Source organism: Alternaria infectoria (assembly GCF_024043175.1).
Source record: "Alternaria infectoria strain BMP 0036 chromosome Unknown scaffold_8, whole genome shotgun sequence".
NCBI lineage: Eukaryota > Fungi > Ascomycota > Dothideomycetes > Pleosporales > Pleosporaceae > Alternaria > Alternaria infectoria.
Window position 1 is genome coordinate 244,016 of NW_026250697.1, and position 17,991 is coordinate 262,006.

Consider the following 17,991-nt stretch of genomic DNA (forward strand, 5'->3'; position numbering starts at 1 on the left):
TAGACGCGAGCGAGATGCGCCACCGGTAGTCACGGCGAGCTGGAGTTTGTTCCAAAGGTTCGGCGTCCAATAGCGAGGATGGTTTGTCTGTATATCGTACGTCATTCGGCGGTGTGGAGGGGGGTTTGATGTCCTTTGGTGGTGTGCCTGCCCGAAGTGCCTGTCTTTCGCGCTAGCCTAGTCGTTAGCGCGACAGGTATCCCGCTCCAGGTCGTTTGCATCTCCATCACTTGTCTCATACACGAGCACATTCAGCCTATCACAAGATTGACTTACATCTGGCATCACTGAAATGTCTCAGTATTCCTGGCGGTCAGGCCTGAACGGCTGCCTTGACGCGTCCGATGGCGGCCCCATGTCCCAATTGCCTTCTCTTGGCACTCAGGTCGCCCGTCACCCATTGTTTGTAGTGACTGAGCCTTAATTCGCGGGTACCCGTTATTGTAATGACGAAACTCAAACTTGCGGTCACTGTCCATTTCAATCGACTCAACCTCCTGCTTCTGCGTTACTCAATTCGATCCTGCCGCGCCTGATCTCTGCCACTCTCGTACTCTTAGTCACCTCCCATCTCTGGACCTGACAAGTCGCTCACGAGTTCGGCGAGTCTTGCATGAAGATGTTACAGCTAAAACTACGGCCGTTCCCGATTCATCACTCTAATCGAACTCACCCACCCCGTGCCAGGCGCCAGCCGACATATCTCCCTTCGCACCTCGCCACAAATCCTACTATGGTTTCAGACAGCAAGCCGAGTTCTCATCTTATCGGCACAAACAACAACGCTAACACATCCCCTGTTCATCATGAGGCCTTGACAAGACTTCGCGAGGTCCTTCCCGATAATCTCTGGCCGGAGGTACGCCCAGCACTCTCAGAAGACGTATCGTTCGGCAAAGCAGAGCTTCAACACGGAAGGGTACTGGTCGGCTACGTCAACCCGGAACAGGGCCAGGGACAGGATACTGCGGAAGAACGCGCCTTGTGGGCACATCTCTGGAAGATCGATTGCAGAGGAGGTGCTGTACTGAGCTTCTATTACAACACCCAAGAGGAGCTCCGATGCGGCGAGCCAAAGTTCCGCAAGGTCGAGTTCCAGAAATGGTGTTGCATGATCGCTACAGACCAATCACCTGTAGGCTCCTCTGGTGGCGAATGGGAGAGACGCCTCAAGACGGTCGTAAAGATCGCTCTCCTTGGTAGTGGATATTTGAACCCAAAAGATTATACATTTCCAGACCTGGCGACAATTATTAGTGTCATCAACAAGCGCAAGCCTACCCACCAGGCCAGTTCTTCTTCAGTGCGAAACGCCAACGGCAAGCGTCCGTCGGAGGAAGACGACCTAGAGACATTCGTCGAACAGATCATGCAACCTGACTCTGAGGACGACTATCTGGATGGAGATAACGAGGAAGATGTGTCTCTGACAGAACCTAGCAGTACCGCTCACGCGCCTTCCACAAAGAAGTCTGGTATGACACCATCGCATGTACAAGAACTGCAGGAAGCATTTCCGCCTACAGTCTGGCCACGTGTCGAGGTCTGCAATGAAAACGTCGGCAAGATCTACCCCGGAAAAGTCTACCTTGGATCTCTGCCATCTGCTAAATCGCCGAGCGGTTCACCACAGGAGGTGTGGGCAAGGGTCAAAGGGAAGGCGTCCGCCAAAAGGTCTGGACACATTCTGTGCTACTGGAACAACGGCCGAACGGCAAACTTGAGGGATGGAGATCTCGTTAGTAAGATAGATTTCGACAAGCCTTTTCGATATCTTGGAGATCCTGAAGCACGCGAAACGAAGCAACACACACGTGATCCCTGGCGGGCTTTGGTAGCCGTTTGTGTACGGGCAGCGCTCGTCCACGCGGGACTGATTGACGGGGACGAGCTCTCAATCCAGGCAAAACCAGCACGAGTCGCAGAGATCATCCGTCAAAACCGGGAGAAGCTTGAGACCAGCACCGCAAAACCCGCTGATGTAGAAGCTTCGAGCGACGTCAATGCTTCATCCAGCATTGGTGTTCCTTCCAGTCCTCCAATCATCCCGATTGCAGACATGAGGCCCAAAAAGCGTCGTATGGACTCTGGTCACGAAGCTGGTGTTGATGCTGGAGATTCAGTCTCATTGGCCACGACACCAGCCCCGAGAGGATTTCCGGCCGTAAGCTCGGTAAGTCACTAAATAGCTCGTGTTACCCTTCTAACCCTCGATCAGATATCTCCATCAATACAGTGCCTCAGGAGGGCTCGTGAGACTGGGCCAGGGTCATCATCTTACGAGCTCGCCGCGTCCAAGAAGAAATGTGCAAATCTCGAAGCCGAAGCCCAGCGACAGAAGACGGAGAACGAACGGCTCCAGGCAGCCTGTAAAGAGAACACTGTTAGCGCGGAGTCTTTGCAAAGTGAGTTGGCCGCCGCCCGTGAGAAGATAGCGAAGCTGGAGCGAGATGGCGCGGAGCTACAAGCGGAGACGAACAGTCTCAGAAAGTTGAAGCAGGCGCATGTCAAACATGCTCAGCACATTTTACTCGAAGTCCTGGCTTTCGACATTGGTGAACGAGATGGCATCGATCCAGACACGGCAACACGAGATGCTCAGCGCCAGTATGTCGAGACCTACGGTATTGAAGTTGAAGGCGGAGCGCTGAGCGATATGGCTTGAGTGCGGCGGGAATTTCCGAGAACTCAGCGATCTTGGTGAAGCTGCTCTCATTTGATTCTTGCTTACTATGCGCAAAAGCTATGGTCCTTGGAAGCGCTTCGGCTGTTAGTCAGGCTCTATGTGCCTATACATGACACAGCCGATGCTATGAATGCAGTCTCTGGAGCACAATGAGCAGGCAATGGGGTTATATGTATTATATCTTTCTTTGCGGGTTGCGTTCCAAAAGTGTGCATTTACTGCTTCCTCTCTATCCACCATTAAGGCAGCACTTGGCTGGGCCTCTTTAGAGTGCCTCAGAATTGAGCAGGATGTGTCTAGGCATTTGTGTAGCCGACAAACGTTCTTTCGGTATAATTTGCGCATTACAGTGAATGCATTTCTCGTTTGTTATGATCTCCTAGGTAATCCGACGACGCTAGCCGCGTTAATGACGCAGTGCGCCCTCCCTTGTCTCCTACAACTTGTACTATATCGAGACTACGCTATCAATCTGATCACGCACAAGCACATCGGATATACAGTCGCAACAACACAGAGTCATCTCTGTAGCGCTATATTGTCCAAGTAGTTGGTATAGCCTAGAGACCAGGTAAGTCCCTTCTTTTCTCAGACGCAAAACAGCACCCAAACAGGCTCAAGTACTCTATGAACCACAGACAGTCGGCTCATCAAAGATGTAACACGATAGCAATTACTGACTACTACATAGATCAACTTACCCGCATGGCGCCCACAATTCAAGAGGTTCGCAGACTAGCGCATCGCGACATACAGTGTCTGCTGATAGAGGCTAACAACTACAACAGCCCACTAAAGATGTACGCATCAACAAAGCGGTACTCAAAGAGCAGCAAAACAAGCATCCGGCCGTCCTCGCGAAGCTACGCAACGCCATCCCAACCGACTACTATCCTACAGTAGAAGCCTCACAACAAGACATATACTATGGACGTCCATTCTACCCCGGCAAAGTTCTCCTCGGTACAAACGATGGTACTCGCGTGTGGGGCTATCTGCGCCGGATAATGAGTAATCACAAGACGACAATGGAAGTACACTACGAGGACAACCGCGGCGGCGACAATACGGATCATACACCGTTTGCGCAGTCTCAGTTCGTACCATGGTGTCGCCTTGTCGCAGATGACGCGTGTCCTCTTGGTACTGCAGCTTGGGAGGAGCGATTGAAGATAGTGATCAAGATCGTGATGTTGGAGGCTGGCTACTCGGAAGCCACAGTGTCTGGTATACCCGCTGATCTACTCGCATCGATACGGAAGAATGTCGAGAAGGGTCTGCACAACGTGTCGCAAGCAGCTAGGCCAAGTATATACTCGTCGGCGGGCCTAATAGCAGCTCCCGCTGCATCGGCTTCCGCCCCCGGCCATACTGCAGAGGGCAAAGACAGTATCGCACTTCATATGTCGAGGCTTAAATCGCAAAACATGACAGCGACAAACTGCATCAAGGCACTGAAAGACGTCATCCCTGCCGAACATTGGTTCCAGACGCGTCCCATGGCGACCAACATAGCACGAAAAGTCACCCTGCTAAACCCCGACGACAAGGAACACTTCGCCTTATTCCCTGGCAAAGTCCTCATAGGCCATCTCCGCGACACCGACAGTACACCAGTATGGGCAGCATTCCGCCGTCCCAGACGCACTGCCAAGATACAGACACCGCAGTGGCGCATGTGCTTCTTCGATGATAAGCTATTCGAGATCGAGCTGCCCGCGACCCTAAACGGTACCGTGGAGTTCGCGCCTGGGTTCCAGCTACTCACTGAGAGTAAAGACACCGTCGTTACACGTAAGGTCTGGCTTGCTAGAGTCGGTATGTGCGCACGTGTCGCGCTCATCGACGCTGGACTCCACGACGATGAGGGCTTTGCAACTCGGGGAGACGCACGGCCCAAGGAGCTGGTTGCAGTGATCAAGAAGGCGCGACTACGACGGACACTCCAGGGAGATGGACAGTTAGAAGCTCTGCCGCCGCCATACCGCAAGTCGTGGAAGAACCATACACCGGAGGCTTCTGCTGTGGATGCTACCGTGCGTGATCCAGTACAGGCGCCTACAGACACCCAACCCAGGAATGACGAACAGCAAGCACAATCGCCCCCGGAGGATCTCATCCAAGATCTCATCGAGATATCCGAAGACGAAGACGACATCATGGAATCAGGCTACCAGCTCCGCGCATCCAGTCCATGGCCCACTTTCCCGAAGCGCGAGCTCTTCACCCCGGCGCCCACCTCTACCGCTATGAACAAGAAACAAAAGATCGCTCCGTCCAACCGCACGTCTCTGCTCGACTTCATCAACCTGACTACTGCCATCGACACCCCGGATACCACTGCGCTCGAAAAACAGGTCCGCGCATTGACTGAAGCCAAGACATCTCTAGAAGAGACTGTCAACGATATGAAAGCACAGATCAGCGACTATAAGAAGAAGAATCGAGAGTTGCAGGTGTTCAAGGCCAAGCATGTTGAACACTGCCAAGCTGTGATGCTCAAGTTACTCACACAGAGGAATGTGCGGAATGGAAGTAGTGAGGTGGATGCGGAGAGGGACGCGAAGACGGAGTATACTCAGGTCTACGGTATTGCTATTGTGGAGGACATTGGAGAGGACTGAGAGGGCTACTGTCGATTGGGTGGATGTAAAGAGTTTGGTTTGATGTCATGGGAGCGTAATGTTTTGGTCAGAGAGGTGTATTGGGAACGTAGTGTTTTGTTTACAGGGGTCTCAGCTCAGAACCCACCAAGACCATCGTCGCTGTCTTCGTAGTCGTAAGACCAGTTATGATCAGCGTCTCTTTCCACCCGTTCTTCTTTACTACCCGTCAACTCCTTCCACTCCCGTTCCTCCACCGCTTTCCCCAGCCCAATAGATAACTGCAAATCCCCGTCCTCACCATCAAGCGCATGGTAGCTCCACACATAGTCCACATCCGAAATACAATGTGGTTCATTCACGGCGCCTATGCGGCATTTTACTTTCAGTAGCTCGACTGCGACGACTGAACCTTCTTCGCCAGGGGAGGCCATGTTAGATGCCGAGTCTATCCGGCGGAAGGGTAGTTGGACTTGTTGCGTTTGCGGGGTTTCCGTAGCCTCGGTTATGGGCTCGTGTGACACGGTCGCACGCTTGTGGCTTGGAGATTTGGAAGTTTGGAGGCCGGTGACGAAGTAGATTGGCTTGTGTTGTTGCGATAGTTTGCGGAGGAAGTCTTGTGTGTTGGTGTCGTTGCGTAAGGTGTCGAAGACTTGTGATGGTTCGGTGACGCTGACGTGCAATGTAGATGTAGCATCCTCTTGTTTTGAGCGGGTCACCTTCTGTGTGAGCTCGGAAGATAATGAAGGCTTGATGGAGTCGGAGGCGGCGCTCAAAGGGTTGGTAGTGATCTGCCCGAGCGTGATGGATGTTGATGGCAGTGGTTCTGGGAGGTGTAGAATCGACATTTTTGAGACAGATCTGTATGAGAATTGCGGCTAAGCTGGGTATCTTGGGTTGATGGAAAAGAGTGTAGGTGAGACTAAGATGGGGAGATGCAGGACAGTCAAATACAAGCGCTGGCCAGGACCAGCGGTGAAGTTATGTTTCGACGCTGTGGACTTGGCCCAGTCTTCAATCGCACCATGACATAACTGCTGATGCTGTTGCGTTAGCATAACGTCTCTGCGCTTGATGCTAGTTCAGTGTGACGTGTGCCATTCGTTGTCGCCCTGTCGTCGGTCGTACGGGAAGGGATGATCATTCGGCGCGAGAGTATAGCTCGGCTAACAAAGGGCTACGAGGCCCAGTCTTTGCTCCACCAAGGGTTAAGTTACTCAATTGGCGAACAAAGCCCGCAAACTTGCGATTGCGTTACTAAGAAGCAGCCGGGGTGGTCTGATGGAGATCGGCTGACTTGTTCCTGAGTGCGATCCGACCTCGGGCTCGGAAGGCTAGATTGCATGCATCAGCGGGAGGACGCGGAGCCGCATGCTAAGATTTTCCATAGATCTTTGAAGACAATTTCGCAAGGAGCTGCATAGCCATTGAAATTTTCGTGAAGAGATGCCACACGGAGCCTAATATGCCGTGGGTATCTCGTAAGGTCAAAGACTCCACATCTTGCGTGCAACCTTCCGGAACCAGTAGAACAACAGCTATCGCACTGGCAAGAACGCTCGCGTGTCAATATACGACGATAACGAAGGATGGAGATGGAGATTGCTGATAACGGATGTGTGCTATAGTGAGCCGCTGCCTCGGGATGGTTTGCAAAGGATGAGGGGTGATTCGTCATGTGAAGGGCTGACTAAGGACGAAACGTGGCGTCGTGGCGCGTGGGCGTGGGCTGGCGTGACGCGATCGACATGACACGCTCTTGGACGTGACATTTGCCCTTGGTAATATATGCGTCGCGCTTGCCGTCATTGCACCGTTGTCGCCTACAATAGACCGTCGCTCGTCCGTCCTTGATATGGAGATGAAGCTGGGTCGGATGACTGGGATGGTCGGCCATGAATGTCGCTGCTTTCGGCAGCGGGCGGAAAGCTGACACTGCCACACTGCGGGAGGAGCATGTACCGTAAACATGACAACGCCAACTTTCGGGCCACTTTTGCAGCCCATACACCTACCAATTCCTACGGCTAGCCTGCCATGGCAGAGACATCCATAGCCCCTACCCACCACCAGCGTCGCCAGAGTGCCCTCGCCGACATACAATTCGCCTCTATCGTCGACGATGACCTCACACCCTCCGAAGACGAGTCGCCGGAGGAAAGCGCGTTCGGGCTCGAGACAGCACAGTCAGCAATTGGAGTCAGCATAGGAAAGCAGCAGACGCGTCTGACTTCGCCGAAAACGCCGGCTGCGGAAAAGGCTGCTGCCCTAGAGGACACGGAAGACGGAGCCTTTTTCGAGGGCTGGCAGGAAGCTACCGATGCCACACCGGAACTGAGAAAGACGACACCGCGTCCAGAACCGAGCAAAGATGTTCAGAGAGCTGACGTGAGGCCGAAACCCACGCACACATCGAGCAATGACGACCGCGAGCGGCAATCCGACCCTCAAACGCGACTTCCTTCACCATGGCGAGCAGGTCCGAAGACATTCCACAAGGAGAAGGCGGGCGACCATCGAGCTACACTCCGCGAACACCTACAGATTGGAAGACGGCGGGCATCCTCGAGCGGCTCCATGGGGGACACGATGCGCAAATACATGCCCTTCACTCTGCCCACGTCTATCACCAAATCCTACAAAGACATGCACTTCTCGCTGCCGAGTCTTTCCGCACTCTCGCTCGATACAGAGAAACCACGCACCTCTGACAGGAGGAGAAGAGATACCTTCGCCAGCAGTGGACCAGCCCGAGACATACCACAACAGGATGGAGCCAGCCATTCCACACCCAAAGAGTCGAGGAGCGCATCGAGGAGCCTCGTACAGGTACCACAACATCCCAATACCGCTCCGATACCCCAACGAGAGTTCAGCGACGAGAGCACCGATACCCTTCAACCGTCCCCTAAGATATCGAGCGACCGACCGGCGCCTAAGTTACGGCGGTCCAATTCCGAAGGCTCTTTGCTCGTATACCGCACAAGGTCTTTTGCGTCTTCGCTTGGCGACGACACGCGCTTCGAGAGCGTCCAAGAGCAGGTCAACAGTAGGCTGAAGGCCCTCAGAGACAGCTGGCAAGACTCGAATTTCAAGCTGCCAAGCCCCTCGTTCCCAAACTTCAACCTATCGTCCAGCAGCGAGATATTCAAAACCCGCAATGCCAGTATAGCGTCTAGACTCCGCGAAACCGACAACGTCCGCGCAAACGAGCCTGCACCGGCAGCACGTCGCGACTCGACAAGGAAGAAGCGCCTGCCGTCAAAGGGTGGGGACAGCGACTTTGAGCCACATCCATACTTCACACAGGCTTTGCAAGAGCTTGAGGGGGACTTGGTCGTGTTGGGAGGCTATCGAGGATCCATCTTGCGCTCTGCAGAACCGCCCCATCGACAGCTCTGGGTGCCCATAAAAGTCGGGTTGAACCTACGCAAGGTAGACTTGGAGGTACCTTTGGACCCAGATGCGGATGAGCGCATGGAGGAGAGCATTATACCCAGCGGCATGCTGACCCATATTGGCCCCGTCGATATAGCCAAGCGCCTATTCAAGCGTCTGAATGCATGCGATAATGTCAAGGATGGTATACTCAGGGTCCACAACTACGGTTACGACTGGCGGCTCTCTCCGCACTTCCTAAGTCGGCGGATGATACAATTCTTAGAGTCGCTGCCCTGTAATCAGCCAGGCGTCCCTCCAGAAAAGCGTGGCGCCGTTATCGTCGCACACTCATTAGGCGGCTTGATCACGCGTCATGCTATCAACCAGCGTCCTGATCTAGTAGCCGGTGTTGTATATGCCGGTGTGCCTCAACGCTGCGTGAATATCCTCGGTCCATTCCGCAACGGCGACGATGTCCTCTTCTCCTCACGCGTGCTAACAGCACAAGTAAACTTTAGCATCCGAACATCCTACGCTCTTCTGCCTCTCGATGGAAAGTGCTTCATCAACAAGCGCACGAAGGAAGAGTATCCTGTAGACTTCTTCGACGTCAATACCTGGAAAGAACACCGCCTCTCACCATGTATAGCAGCACCTCTGCCCCGCCCCGAACAACCCAAAGACAGCAACTTCAGCGTTAGTGGCCTGATGAACGCCGTCTCCTCATCACTCCCCACCTTCTCCACTCGCAAAAGCAGCACCGCAAAAGACGCAGCCGACGTAGCTCGTAACGCCGCGAACAATGTCACAGAAGGAAGCGCTGAACAAGCAGGCATGGGACCACAGATGGGCCACGAACACAACATCGAGACCTCCAAAGAGCCGAACCCTGCAACCGATGTCACAATTCCCTACGACAAAGCCGTGGAGTATCTCGCACGAACCCTCGCTGAAGTCAAAGCGTTCAAACAAGAACTCGACCACCGCCCAGAACACACGACGTCGAACGCATACCCACCCATCGCACTCATCTACGGCAAATCCACACCAACGGTATATGGCGCAAAGGTAGAAAGCAAAGAAGCCATCAAACGCGCAGACGTGTATGATGAGCTTGCCTTTGCAAGTGGCGACGGTGTGGTACTCGCTCGTGCGGCTATGGTGCCTACTGGATATAGTGTGGTTCGGGGCGGTGTCGTTTCCAGCGACCGCGGTCACGTCACACTTCTGGGTGATTTGGAGGCTGTAGGGCGGTGTCTTTGTGCTGTTATCCATGCAAGGAGGAATGGCGTTGGGATGGGGGCTGGGGCGCGGTGAGATTATAGAGGCGCCTATACATCTCTACCTAGAGTCAATGAGATTAGATCGAGTTCATGGACATAGTGCTTCGTTTCTTGTTATGTGTGGATTTGTACTTGTACTTCGATGCAATATATCTGTGCTACGTAAAGGCGGTAGTTTTCTTAGGCAAAGTTCATGATCCTCACGCCAGAAGTCTCAACAGCCCTGACAAAACCGCACGCCTCACGACCGCCATCACACAATCTTGCCGCAACAAACAACAAAACTGCGCTGGTCTTCGCCAAGCCATCTGCCCTTTCCCAACCGTCGCGTTCCTCGTGTGTCTCCATCGGCCCTTCTCTCGGCGCTACCCCCTCGTACAGAGGTTCGCTGGGCGTCGCGATCTGCGAGTGAACGGTGGAGCGGAGCGGAGCGCAAGGCGGCTACAGGCGATGCGACGCGACGGACGGTACGGGCGGGCCATCGTGCGCGGCGGCGCGTTGGGTTCGAGTTCGTAACGAAGTCATGTTTTGGTAGTAGGTGTCCGGGTGGGCACGTACCTAACTGGCTTTGTTGCGCCCTTGATGTAACATCGTCTCGTGGTCTTTGCGCTGGAGTCTTGGGTAGGAGTTGGGATGGAAAGCTGTGGATGGTATTGAGACTGTGAGGGGTTTGCGGTGGTTTTGCTTTTTCAACGGCTGTTGGGCATCTTGGGAGGCAGGAAAGAGCGTTCAAAAGCTCTGAATGGGGAAGAGATGAAAAGGCATCGCAAACGGATGTGTACTCCAGGAATCCGATTTCTCTCGATGATGCTGACGTCGATCGCAACAGTCTTGCCGTGTTCAATGACGAAGCTGACAACTTCAAACCAACTCAAGAAAGACCTGGTGGAAATTCCAAATCGATGACCTTCGACTGAAGGGTTCCCATGTTGAGGTTCAGCAGTAAATCGCTCAGTTCCAAGACCGGTACCAATCTGGGCTCATGCACTTAAGGAAAAAGCAGAGCTGGTTGATGCAAGTTGCTATAGTGCTGCAGTTGACCATGAGTCAAAGAGGATTGCTGGACTCGAATCGAGTCAAGGGGAACATGTGTGATTAGTAAAGGGGGGTGTTGATCACGTTGCTCAGCTCGATCGAGATATGCTGAGCCACCCACATCGTCATGCAGCACCTCGTGTAAGACACTAGACTTCTCTTTAATGGCATCGCAGCTTCCCAATCACGGCATGGACGACTCGATATTTGAGAGCAATCTATCGTGACGAAGTTCTACAGTCTGGTACATCAGCCATGTCATGTAGCACTAACAGACCCCTATAGGCTGCGCTTAGAGTGTCAAGTCAAAATCTGGCTTGGAAACGCGCATGCCGCGTGACGGAATGCGAACAGAAAGATCAGCCGGTGGGAACAGCTCCGGTGGTGCGCACAGCCAGATCCATGGATTGTTGCGTGCGAAGAGGTCCTTTCCGTTTGAGGCTAGTATGCTTGGCGTTGTCAGGCCATCTGGTACCGTACCCCAGCCTTCCGCTAATCTCACTCGGAACCTCCGTCTTCCCCATCATCGCGATCACGTCGCCAATCGCTCTATCTACCCCATCTGGATCAATTGGCAGCAACAGCTCCTACTGAGATCGATTTCAACCAACTCAGGTTTGCTGCAGCGAAGCGAGATTTCGGCCTCAAATTCGTCACGAAAGTCGCGATCCTTCATTTAAGCGCGCGTATGCAGCTCTGACCATCACGTCACATCCCCAACCAATCCTGGACTATCACGCGATGATGTGCAGCGGGGATAAAACTGTCTTGTCGGGGATGCGGTAACAGACAGTGCACTCTTTAGCATTCCACACTGGTATCAATGCGGGGGTAAGGAGCTCGTGGCTTCGGTTGCGTCTGACGGCTTGGGGCCAGCCTCCAAAACTTCGCTTTGCCTTGTGTCTTCCAGACGAGTCATGATCAGATGCTGACAGGCCATCCATGTAGTCATACGGCACATCCGAATTCTTGGGAATCTTCTCAGATGCGCAGGTGTATACACGCTAGGGTACGGAGTTATTCCGAAAGGACTCTGTACCCCTCCGATATCACAGCACCACGCGTCATTTCTCGCTGGTACCGATACACTGCTAGTCTCCCGTGCTCAGCTACTGCTCGATTGACCAAGTAAAGTCACTCCTTGACAAGTTCATCTCGCTGCTACTGCTCATCGCCTATTCGATGGACAACCAGCCCTGACAACAACCTTTCATGTCGTCCATCATCATCTAGGCTTAATTCGTGTGGGAAGAGCCTCTCAGGCGCACAAATTCAGCACGCCTCGCAGGGGATGGCTCAACATGGCCCTACCACAACGGAATCCTTCTGTCGATGCATTCCCCTCGAATAATTCCCGTTAGCGTCAACGGAGATATCGTCTTATCGTTCTTGCTGAAAGCGGAAGGTGGAGAGAGCAGTCAAACGCTCGCAACGAATCTAGAGCAGCCCACACACGTGATGGGCCGGTTCATGCGTGGCGTCGACTGGCCAGTGACGAGGCTACCGCCTCTCGCGAGTGTCAATACACGAGCCGCGCTCCTGTTGAATGCCGTCAGATCAAACACTTGTGAGTGGCGGAGGACGCATGATCGTCTCGAATAATCGACCACTCAAGCTGGTCGACTCACCGTCACGTCCAGGGTAAGTGCTTTCGGCTGACGATTCAGGGAGCTAACCTTAGTCTACCTGCGGCACGCGCTTCCCCCGCGGCTGCTCAGACCAATTCTTTGCATTCGCTCGAAATTACCATCTTGGTACTGGGTCCTTCGATACGATACTTGGGGCCGGATGTCATCCAAGCCCAAAGACCCACTGCTCCCGCTTTTACAGTCTTTGTAGTTTGGTCCGCTACTCAAACTCTAGGCCAGAAGTTGACAAGTTGTGGGATTCATGTACACAATCTAGCTGAACCTGGCTGGTTCAATTCGCACACAACGTACGTCGATAACCTCGACTCCCTGTCGTGGCCTAAGGAAAAGGCGGCCAATACGCCGCTCAGTTGGGCTTCCGCGACTGAAGATGAGATCAAGCTGGGGTTGTAAAGTGTCGATCAGCTGCTGACTCGAAACGATCTCCGCTACGATGATGGAGCCCCCAAACTGTGCCGCATTGCAGCTCGTATCGCATCGTCACCTTATGCAAGATTGCAGTGATTCCTTTCAGGTCAGAACTACGGTGGAGACATGTATCTCACAAACTGCGTCTCATGGGACTGCCAGGTTGTACCTCGTAACGATCCAAAATATAGGATCATTCATGTTGACTCTACAGGTTTCCAACTCGAACTGGCCAAACATTCTAACAAGAGCGCTTATGGCACAGCGGCTACTGCTCAATTCAGTACAGACAGTTACATCTCCACACCTTTTGGGATTCAGCATATTTCAGGTCACGACCAGGATTTAATCATAGTACGGCGCGTTGGTGAGATGCCAACTAGCTCGAGAGATGTAGAGGACCAGACACTCCCACGTTGACCACCGCCAGCTATCGTGGTGAGAATTGGTTTCTAACACCATCTAGAATAGGTGGATTTGCAAATAGTATGTGTGGCTGTAGCATACGCCTTTGAAACAAGTTCGCCGCAGCATCAAAGAGCTTGGGTTGAGCACGGCCTTCAATGCAGGAAGCCCAGGTTCTTCTACCCCAATTGGTAAGCGACGGTAGGTCCCTGCAGCAGCAACCAGTAACCAGCTGTCAAACCCAACACTTCTATCTTCGTCACAGGCGTGCGTCTTCTGCATTCCTAAGGACTCACCACGGTTAGCAGTACACAACATCCGCACTCTGGGCGCTCGAACCATCTTTGCCACACGTCAAAGCACGTATCTGACGCTGCCCCACGCTAAATAACGGTTGAGCAAAAGCCACCAGGCGAGCGCACCACACCCACATCGAGACCCTGATCAGATGGATCTTCGTGGCCAACTGAAAGCTTAGCCCCCGCTGCTTGCTGTACACATTCTAAAGGGTGCCTACCAACCACCATCTTAGAAGCGTGCGTCTGTCGAATGGGGCCTTATTCAGGATATTGGAACTCGATGAAGAGCAACTAACAAGAAAAACATGAGGCACTTTGCGACTAGGATACATGCCTGCAAAACTTCGGTCGTCTAACAAAGCCCGAAGCGTTCAAGACTCAACTGCTCGAACCACGCCGTACACTAGCTCGTCTACCCATGCTAGCTCGAGCCGTTGTTCGTTCGCGGTCAGGCTGTGCACGCACGCAGCGGCATGCTGGCATCGAGTACGCCAAGTCGCTCAGGTACCAACCTGCTGGGTCGTCGTTTTCACCGATCGTTAGCATTCCTTTCTCTGCTGAACCCTATGAACCACTCCTCGGAGCCTGTGGCATGATTGAGCGCTCGCTATTGCATCTGATCTATATTATATTGGCGCGGTCCTGCCAGTGTAACAATCAACCTCAGGTCTCACATCCACCAAGCACTCTGTCATACTCTTGTCTTTATACGACTCTCACATTGTTCATTGCATATTCATATTCTACCTACACAGTATGTCTATATACTCGACACTTGTATGCATGACTGACTGACTGGGCATTAGTCTTACCTCACCATCATGGAGCAACGACGTGTCCAGTCCTTCACCTCGAGCCCTTACCAATACGTGGTGGACTATCCTGGATCGCAGGATCTCTCCCGATGTGATTCGCATGAGCCTATCCCCATGAAGCATGGTAACGGATCGTACGATGAACGGATGTCTTTCCACCACCTTGCTCGCGAGACATCGACTACGCGATCATTGAGCGCTCCGATAGACGCCTTCGATCCATGGCTACTCGAGGGACCAGGTTGTGGCAGTCCGATGTCCACAAGTTCCTCGATAAGCCACAACGAGAGCCTTCCCACGCCACCTTACACCGGCATGCCAATGTACGATAACGTCGAAAGCCCGGCATTCCATCATGTTCGCTCTCCAGTCAACCACGAAGCCTGGGCAGCAGAACCAGAACATGTCTGGAGACCGAGTTACCCTGATCTTCCCACATGGGGCTCGCAACAGTTTTCATTGCCTTACCACGGTGGTCCAGCATGCGAGCAGATGTCACTGCAACCGGTTCAGCAATACGTCCCTCACTCTGGCCCTTCAGTAGCGCCGGCTTACATTCCCTACCACGCACCAGCTCCCTTCCCTACTGCCAGGGTTGCTAACCCAGGGCCCTTGAAGAAGGAACTGGCTAGTGACGCTGGACACAGTGAGAAGGAAAGCGACTCAGAGTCCGACGAATCTGAGAGCGACGATGATGCCTCGTTGCACGGTTCGTCATACTCGACCTCCCGGCGGTCTGGAGCGAATGCCAACGTCATGAAGCTCGGGAAATGGGGCGAGAATCCTGCTTCGTATCCCCTCCACCACACGCTTGACGTAAGGCACTGGCAATGTCCTCTAGACGACAAGGATCATGCTGGAGTCCCATGCCCAAAACGATTCCAACGACCGGAACACCTTCGACGCCACGTCAGGACTGTCCATGGCAATGATAGGTGCCACTTCTGCAAAGTGTGTCCCAAGACCTTCTCTAGGGGCGACAACCTTCGCGATCACTACTGGACGCACGTGAACCGTGGAGGCAGAGCAGGAAAGAACAACAAGATGAGCATTCCCGAGTTGAAGGCAATTCTCGGTCCCAAGGAGCGGCCGCTCATCAGACGTCTCAAGATGAAACTGAACCTGTTGAAGGAAAGGAACATGAGAGCGAAGCTTTGATTGAAAGCAGTGCGCTTCCTGCCACTGAAGATGATGTTTACATGATTTCTTCTTGTTATTTTACATTACTTTTTGAGGGTACCTGGCGCTGGGGAGGCAAGTCATCATCGTGCTTCGGCATGCTTCTGTACCATTTCTTCTAATTCTCTACTGTTCATAGATCTCTTTAGCGCGCATAGCTGTATGAATGACTATAAAATCTTAATGAACACCCTGCTATCCTGCCACAGTCTTAACTCTCGTAGGTGTGACACCTGCAGGGCCAAAAACGGAGTTTTGGACACGCCCATCTAAGGACCACTTGAACAGCGCCTCATGTAGCGTTTCGCTTAGCATTACTCGTTATCCGGCCCCCAACACCGAGGTTAGCTTTCAGCGTCTTTCGTTGCGCCTAGCGAGTCGTCCCAGCATGGCAATCATCGACGACTGCGACAGCTTGATCCTCCGACTACACGCTAATGCATCAGTCTGAACTGATTCCGCGATCGAACATGCATGGAAGGAATAAACATCGGTCAGAAGATCACATACAGCCAATCACCTTTATTCGCAGAAAAAGATTGGGGGCACCCTCACCGATTACACACAGCCCCAGGACAGGGAGAGACGACATGCAGGTGCTTGTCAGCGGAAAACGCCCGGTTCGTTAGATTCCGTGGAGAGGCGAGACGTGCGGTTTTAGCTAGCTCTCTGACTTGCCGGACAGATGAGCACACTGCATGGAAGCAGGGTTGTACCCTGTGAGGGATGCCTAGGTAAGCTGTCAATGCTCTGGCGAAAGCAGGAGTGAACGTCGAGGAAGACAAGTTCCCGCGCACTGACCACGATCGAAGGATGATCTTTGACTGAAGGTGTCCTGTACGCTGTATGTGGACGTTAGTGTCGTACGATTCACGATTCCAGATTCGATCTGACGATGGAGGAATACCAATCCAGATTGCAGGTCCTTCACCGATACTTCTCTCCCCGCATCTGGCAAAGCGAGATTGTAATCGCTGAAAGTCTGCATCTCCCCAACCTCAACCTCGAGAATGCGTTGAGATTGGGAATGCATGCTCACCGGAACAACATCATTGGATCGACCAGCATAATCGCGGTGAAAGAAAAGACACTGGTCTGCCATTGCGGTTCGTGCGCCGCTTGAATCGACGTATGGGAAGGCATATCAGTTTTCCGCGCGCCGCAGCGCTTAGAGGAGCCAACGAGAGTGCGGCACAGCAAGCCACAACCCGGCGCAGCACCCTTTCTCAGATTAGAATCTGCAATTCACCCGCATTAACCGCCTAGTCTGAGGGCTCATTCATGCACGCAGAGTAGTCTCGTACGAAAGTAGGGCCTCGCACAGTTGTTGTAGGAGTAGGATGCATTTGTAGTAGAGAATGACAGGGTATCTACTCCAACGGCGACGTCACTGGCGCTGTAGTCGCATGTCTATACGTGGAGCTCGTGTTGAAATCTTGGAGAAATATGGGCTGCGAGGACTGTAAGAACGCACGTAGATAGGATCAGTCTGGCGAGAGAAGGGGCGAGAGCGCCTCTGGGCCACACCATGATACACCGTAGGAAGGACAAAGGATGCCGTGTACTTCTGATGACCCATGAAACGCTTTGTCCAGACATATTTGCTGACATGAAAACAGTAAAATGACATATTATAGACGCGAAAGATCAAGTAAGAACGATGACACCCAACACGTCCTTCACACCCCCAGAAAAGAACCCAACAACAAGCAAATCCTGATGTAGAACAACTTTGCCGTAGACGTACAGTTTCTGTTGGAGATATGTCCGAAAGCGTCGAAAATATGGGCAGCTCACCTATATCGCCTTCCCAATTCGAACTGACCGCGCTTCTGCGCTACCTGCTGGCAGATGACCCACTACCCCACACTCGAGACTGGCCTTACATATTACAACAGAGAGTTTTAGTGATAGGCTGTTCATCGTTCGACACAACACCCGCTTCACCGTTCGGCCCGGGGCTAGATAGGACACTGCCGACCCTTTGCGTTGAGGCAGGTACCGACCGTAGCTTCAACTCATCATTGCCCTTGCATACGATGGCTTCAATCAGTATGCGGGCTTTCTGGATGAGGTTTGAACACCATCAGAGTGATGGTTGGGCACGCGCGCATCTCCAATCTTCCACTGAGCCCCAGACATGCGCTGAGCATGATGCAGCAAGGCCCAAGCTCTTGCATGATTCGAATCGAGATATGATCGAATCGAACGCATCACACCAATCTTGACAGGCTGCGTAAGTCTGTGC

The 17,991-nt window shown here is 52.9% G+C and overlaps 5 protein-coding genes across 5 annotated transcripts; 4 read left to right on the top strand and 1 right to left on the bottom strand.

Annotated features, from left to right (window-relative positions):
* Window positions 1-733: 733 nt before the first annotated feature.
* Window positions 734-2,665, top strand: J4E92_005510 (uncharacterized protein; the record flags this gene model as incomplete). The annotated part of the gene is made up of 2 exons (XM_051496890.1): window positions 734-2,173; window positions 2,237-2,665. 2 exons carry the CDS (start codon window positions 734-736, stop codon window positions 2,663-2,665), a joined length of 1,869 nt encoding a protein of 622 aa, XP_051352550.1.
* Window positions 2,666-3,391: 726 nt separating this feature from the next.
* On the top strand, window positions 3,392-5,310 carry J4E92_005511 (uncharacterized protein; the record flags this gene model as incomplete). The annotated part of the gene is made up of 2 exons (XM_051496891.1): window positions 3,392-3,412; window positions 3,475-5,310. 2 exons carry the CDS (start codon window positions 3,392-3,394, stop codon window positions 5,308-5,310), a joined length of 1,857 nt encoding a protein of 618 aa, XP_051352551.1.
* A 116-nt stretch (window positions 5,311-5,426) lies between these two features.
* Window positions 5,427-6,137, bottom strand: J4E92_005512 (uncharacterized protein; the record flags this gene model as incomplete). Its single annotated transcript, XM_051496892.1, has 1 exon — window positions 5,427-6,137. The coding sequence occupies one exon, from the start codon at window positions 6,135-6,137 to the stop codon at window positions 5,427-5,429; it is 711 nt and encodes a 236-aa protein (XP_051352552.1).
* Window positions 6,138-7,326: 1,189 nt separating this feature from the next.
* J4E92_005513 (uncharacterized protein) lies at window positions 7,327-9,987 on the top strand (the record flags this gene model as incomplete). The annotated part of the gene is made up of 1 exon (XM_051496893.1): window positions 7,327-9,987. The coding sequence occupies one exon, from the start codon at window positions 7,327-7,329 to the stop codon at window positions 9,985-9,987; it is 2,661 nt and encodes an 886-aa protein (XP_051352553.1).
* Window positions 9,988-14,570: 4,583 nt separating this feature from the next.
* J4E92_005514 (uncharacterized protein) lies at window positions 14,571-15,722 on the top strand (the record flags this gene model as incomplete). The annotated part of the gene is made up of 1 exon (XM_051496894.1): window positions 14,571-15,722. The coding sequence occupies one exon, from the start codon at window positions 14,571-14,573 to the stop codon at window positions 15,720-15,722; it is 1,152 nt and encodes a 383-aa protein (XP_051352554.1).
* Between the last annotated feature and the right edge of the window lie 2,269 nt (window positions 15,723-17,991).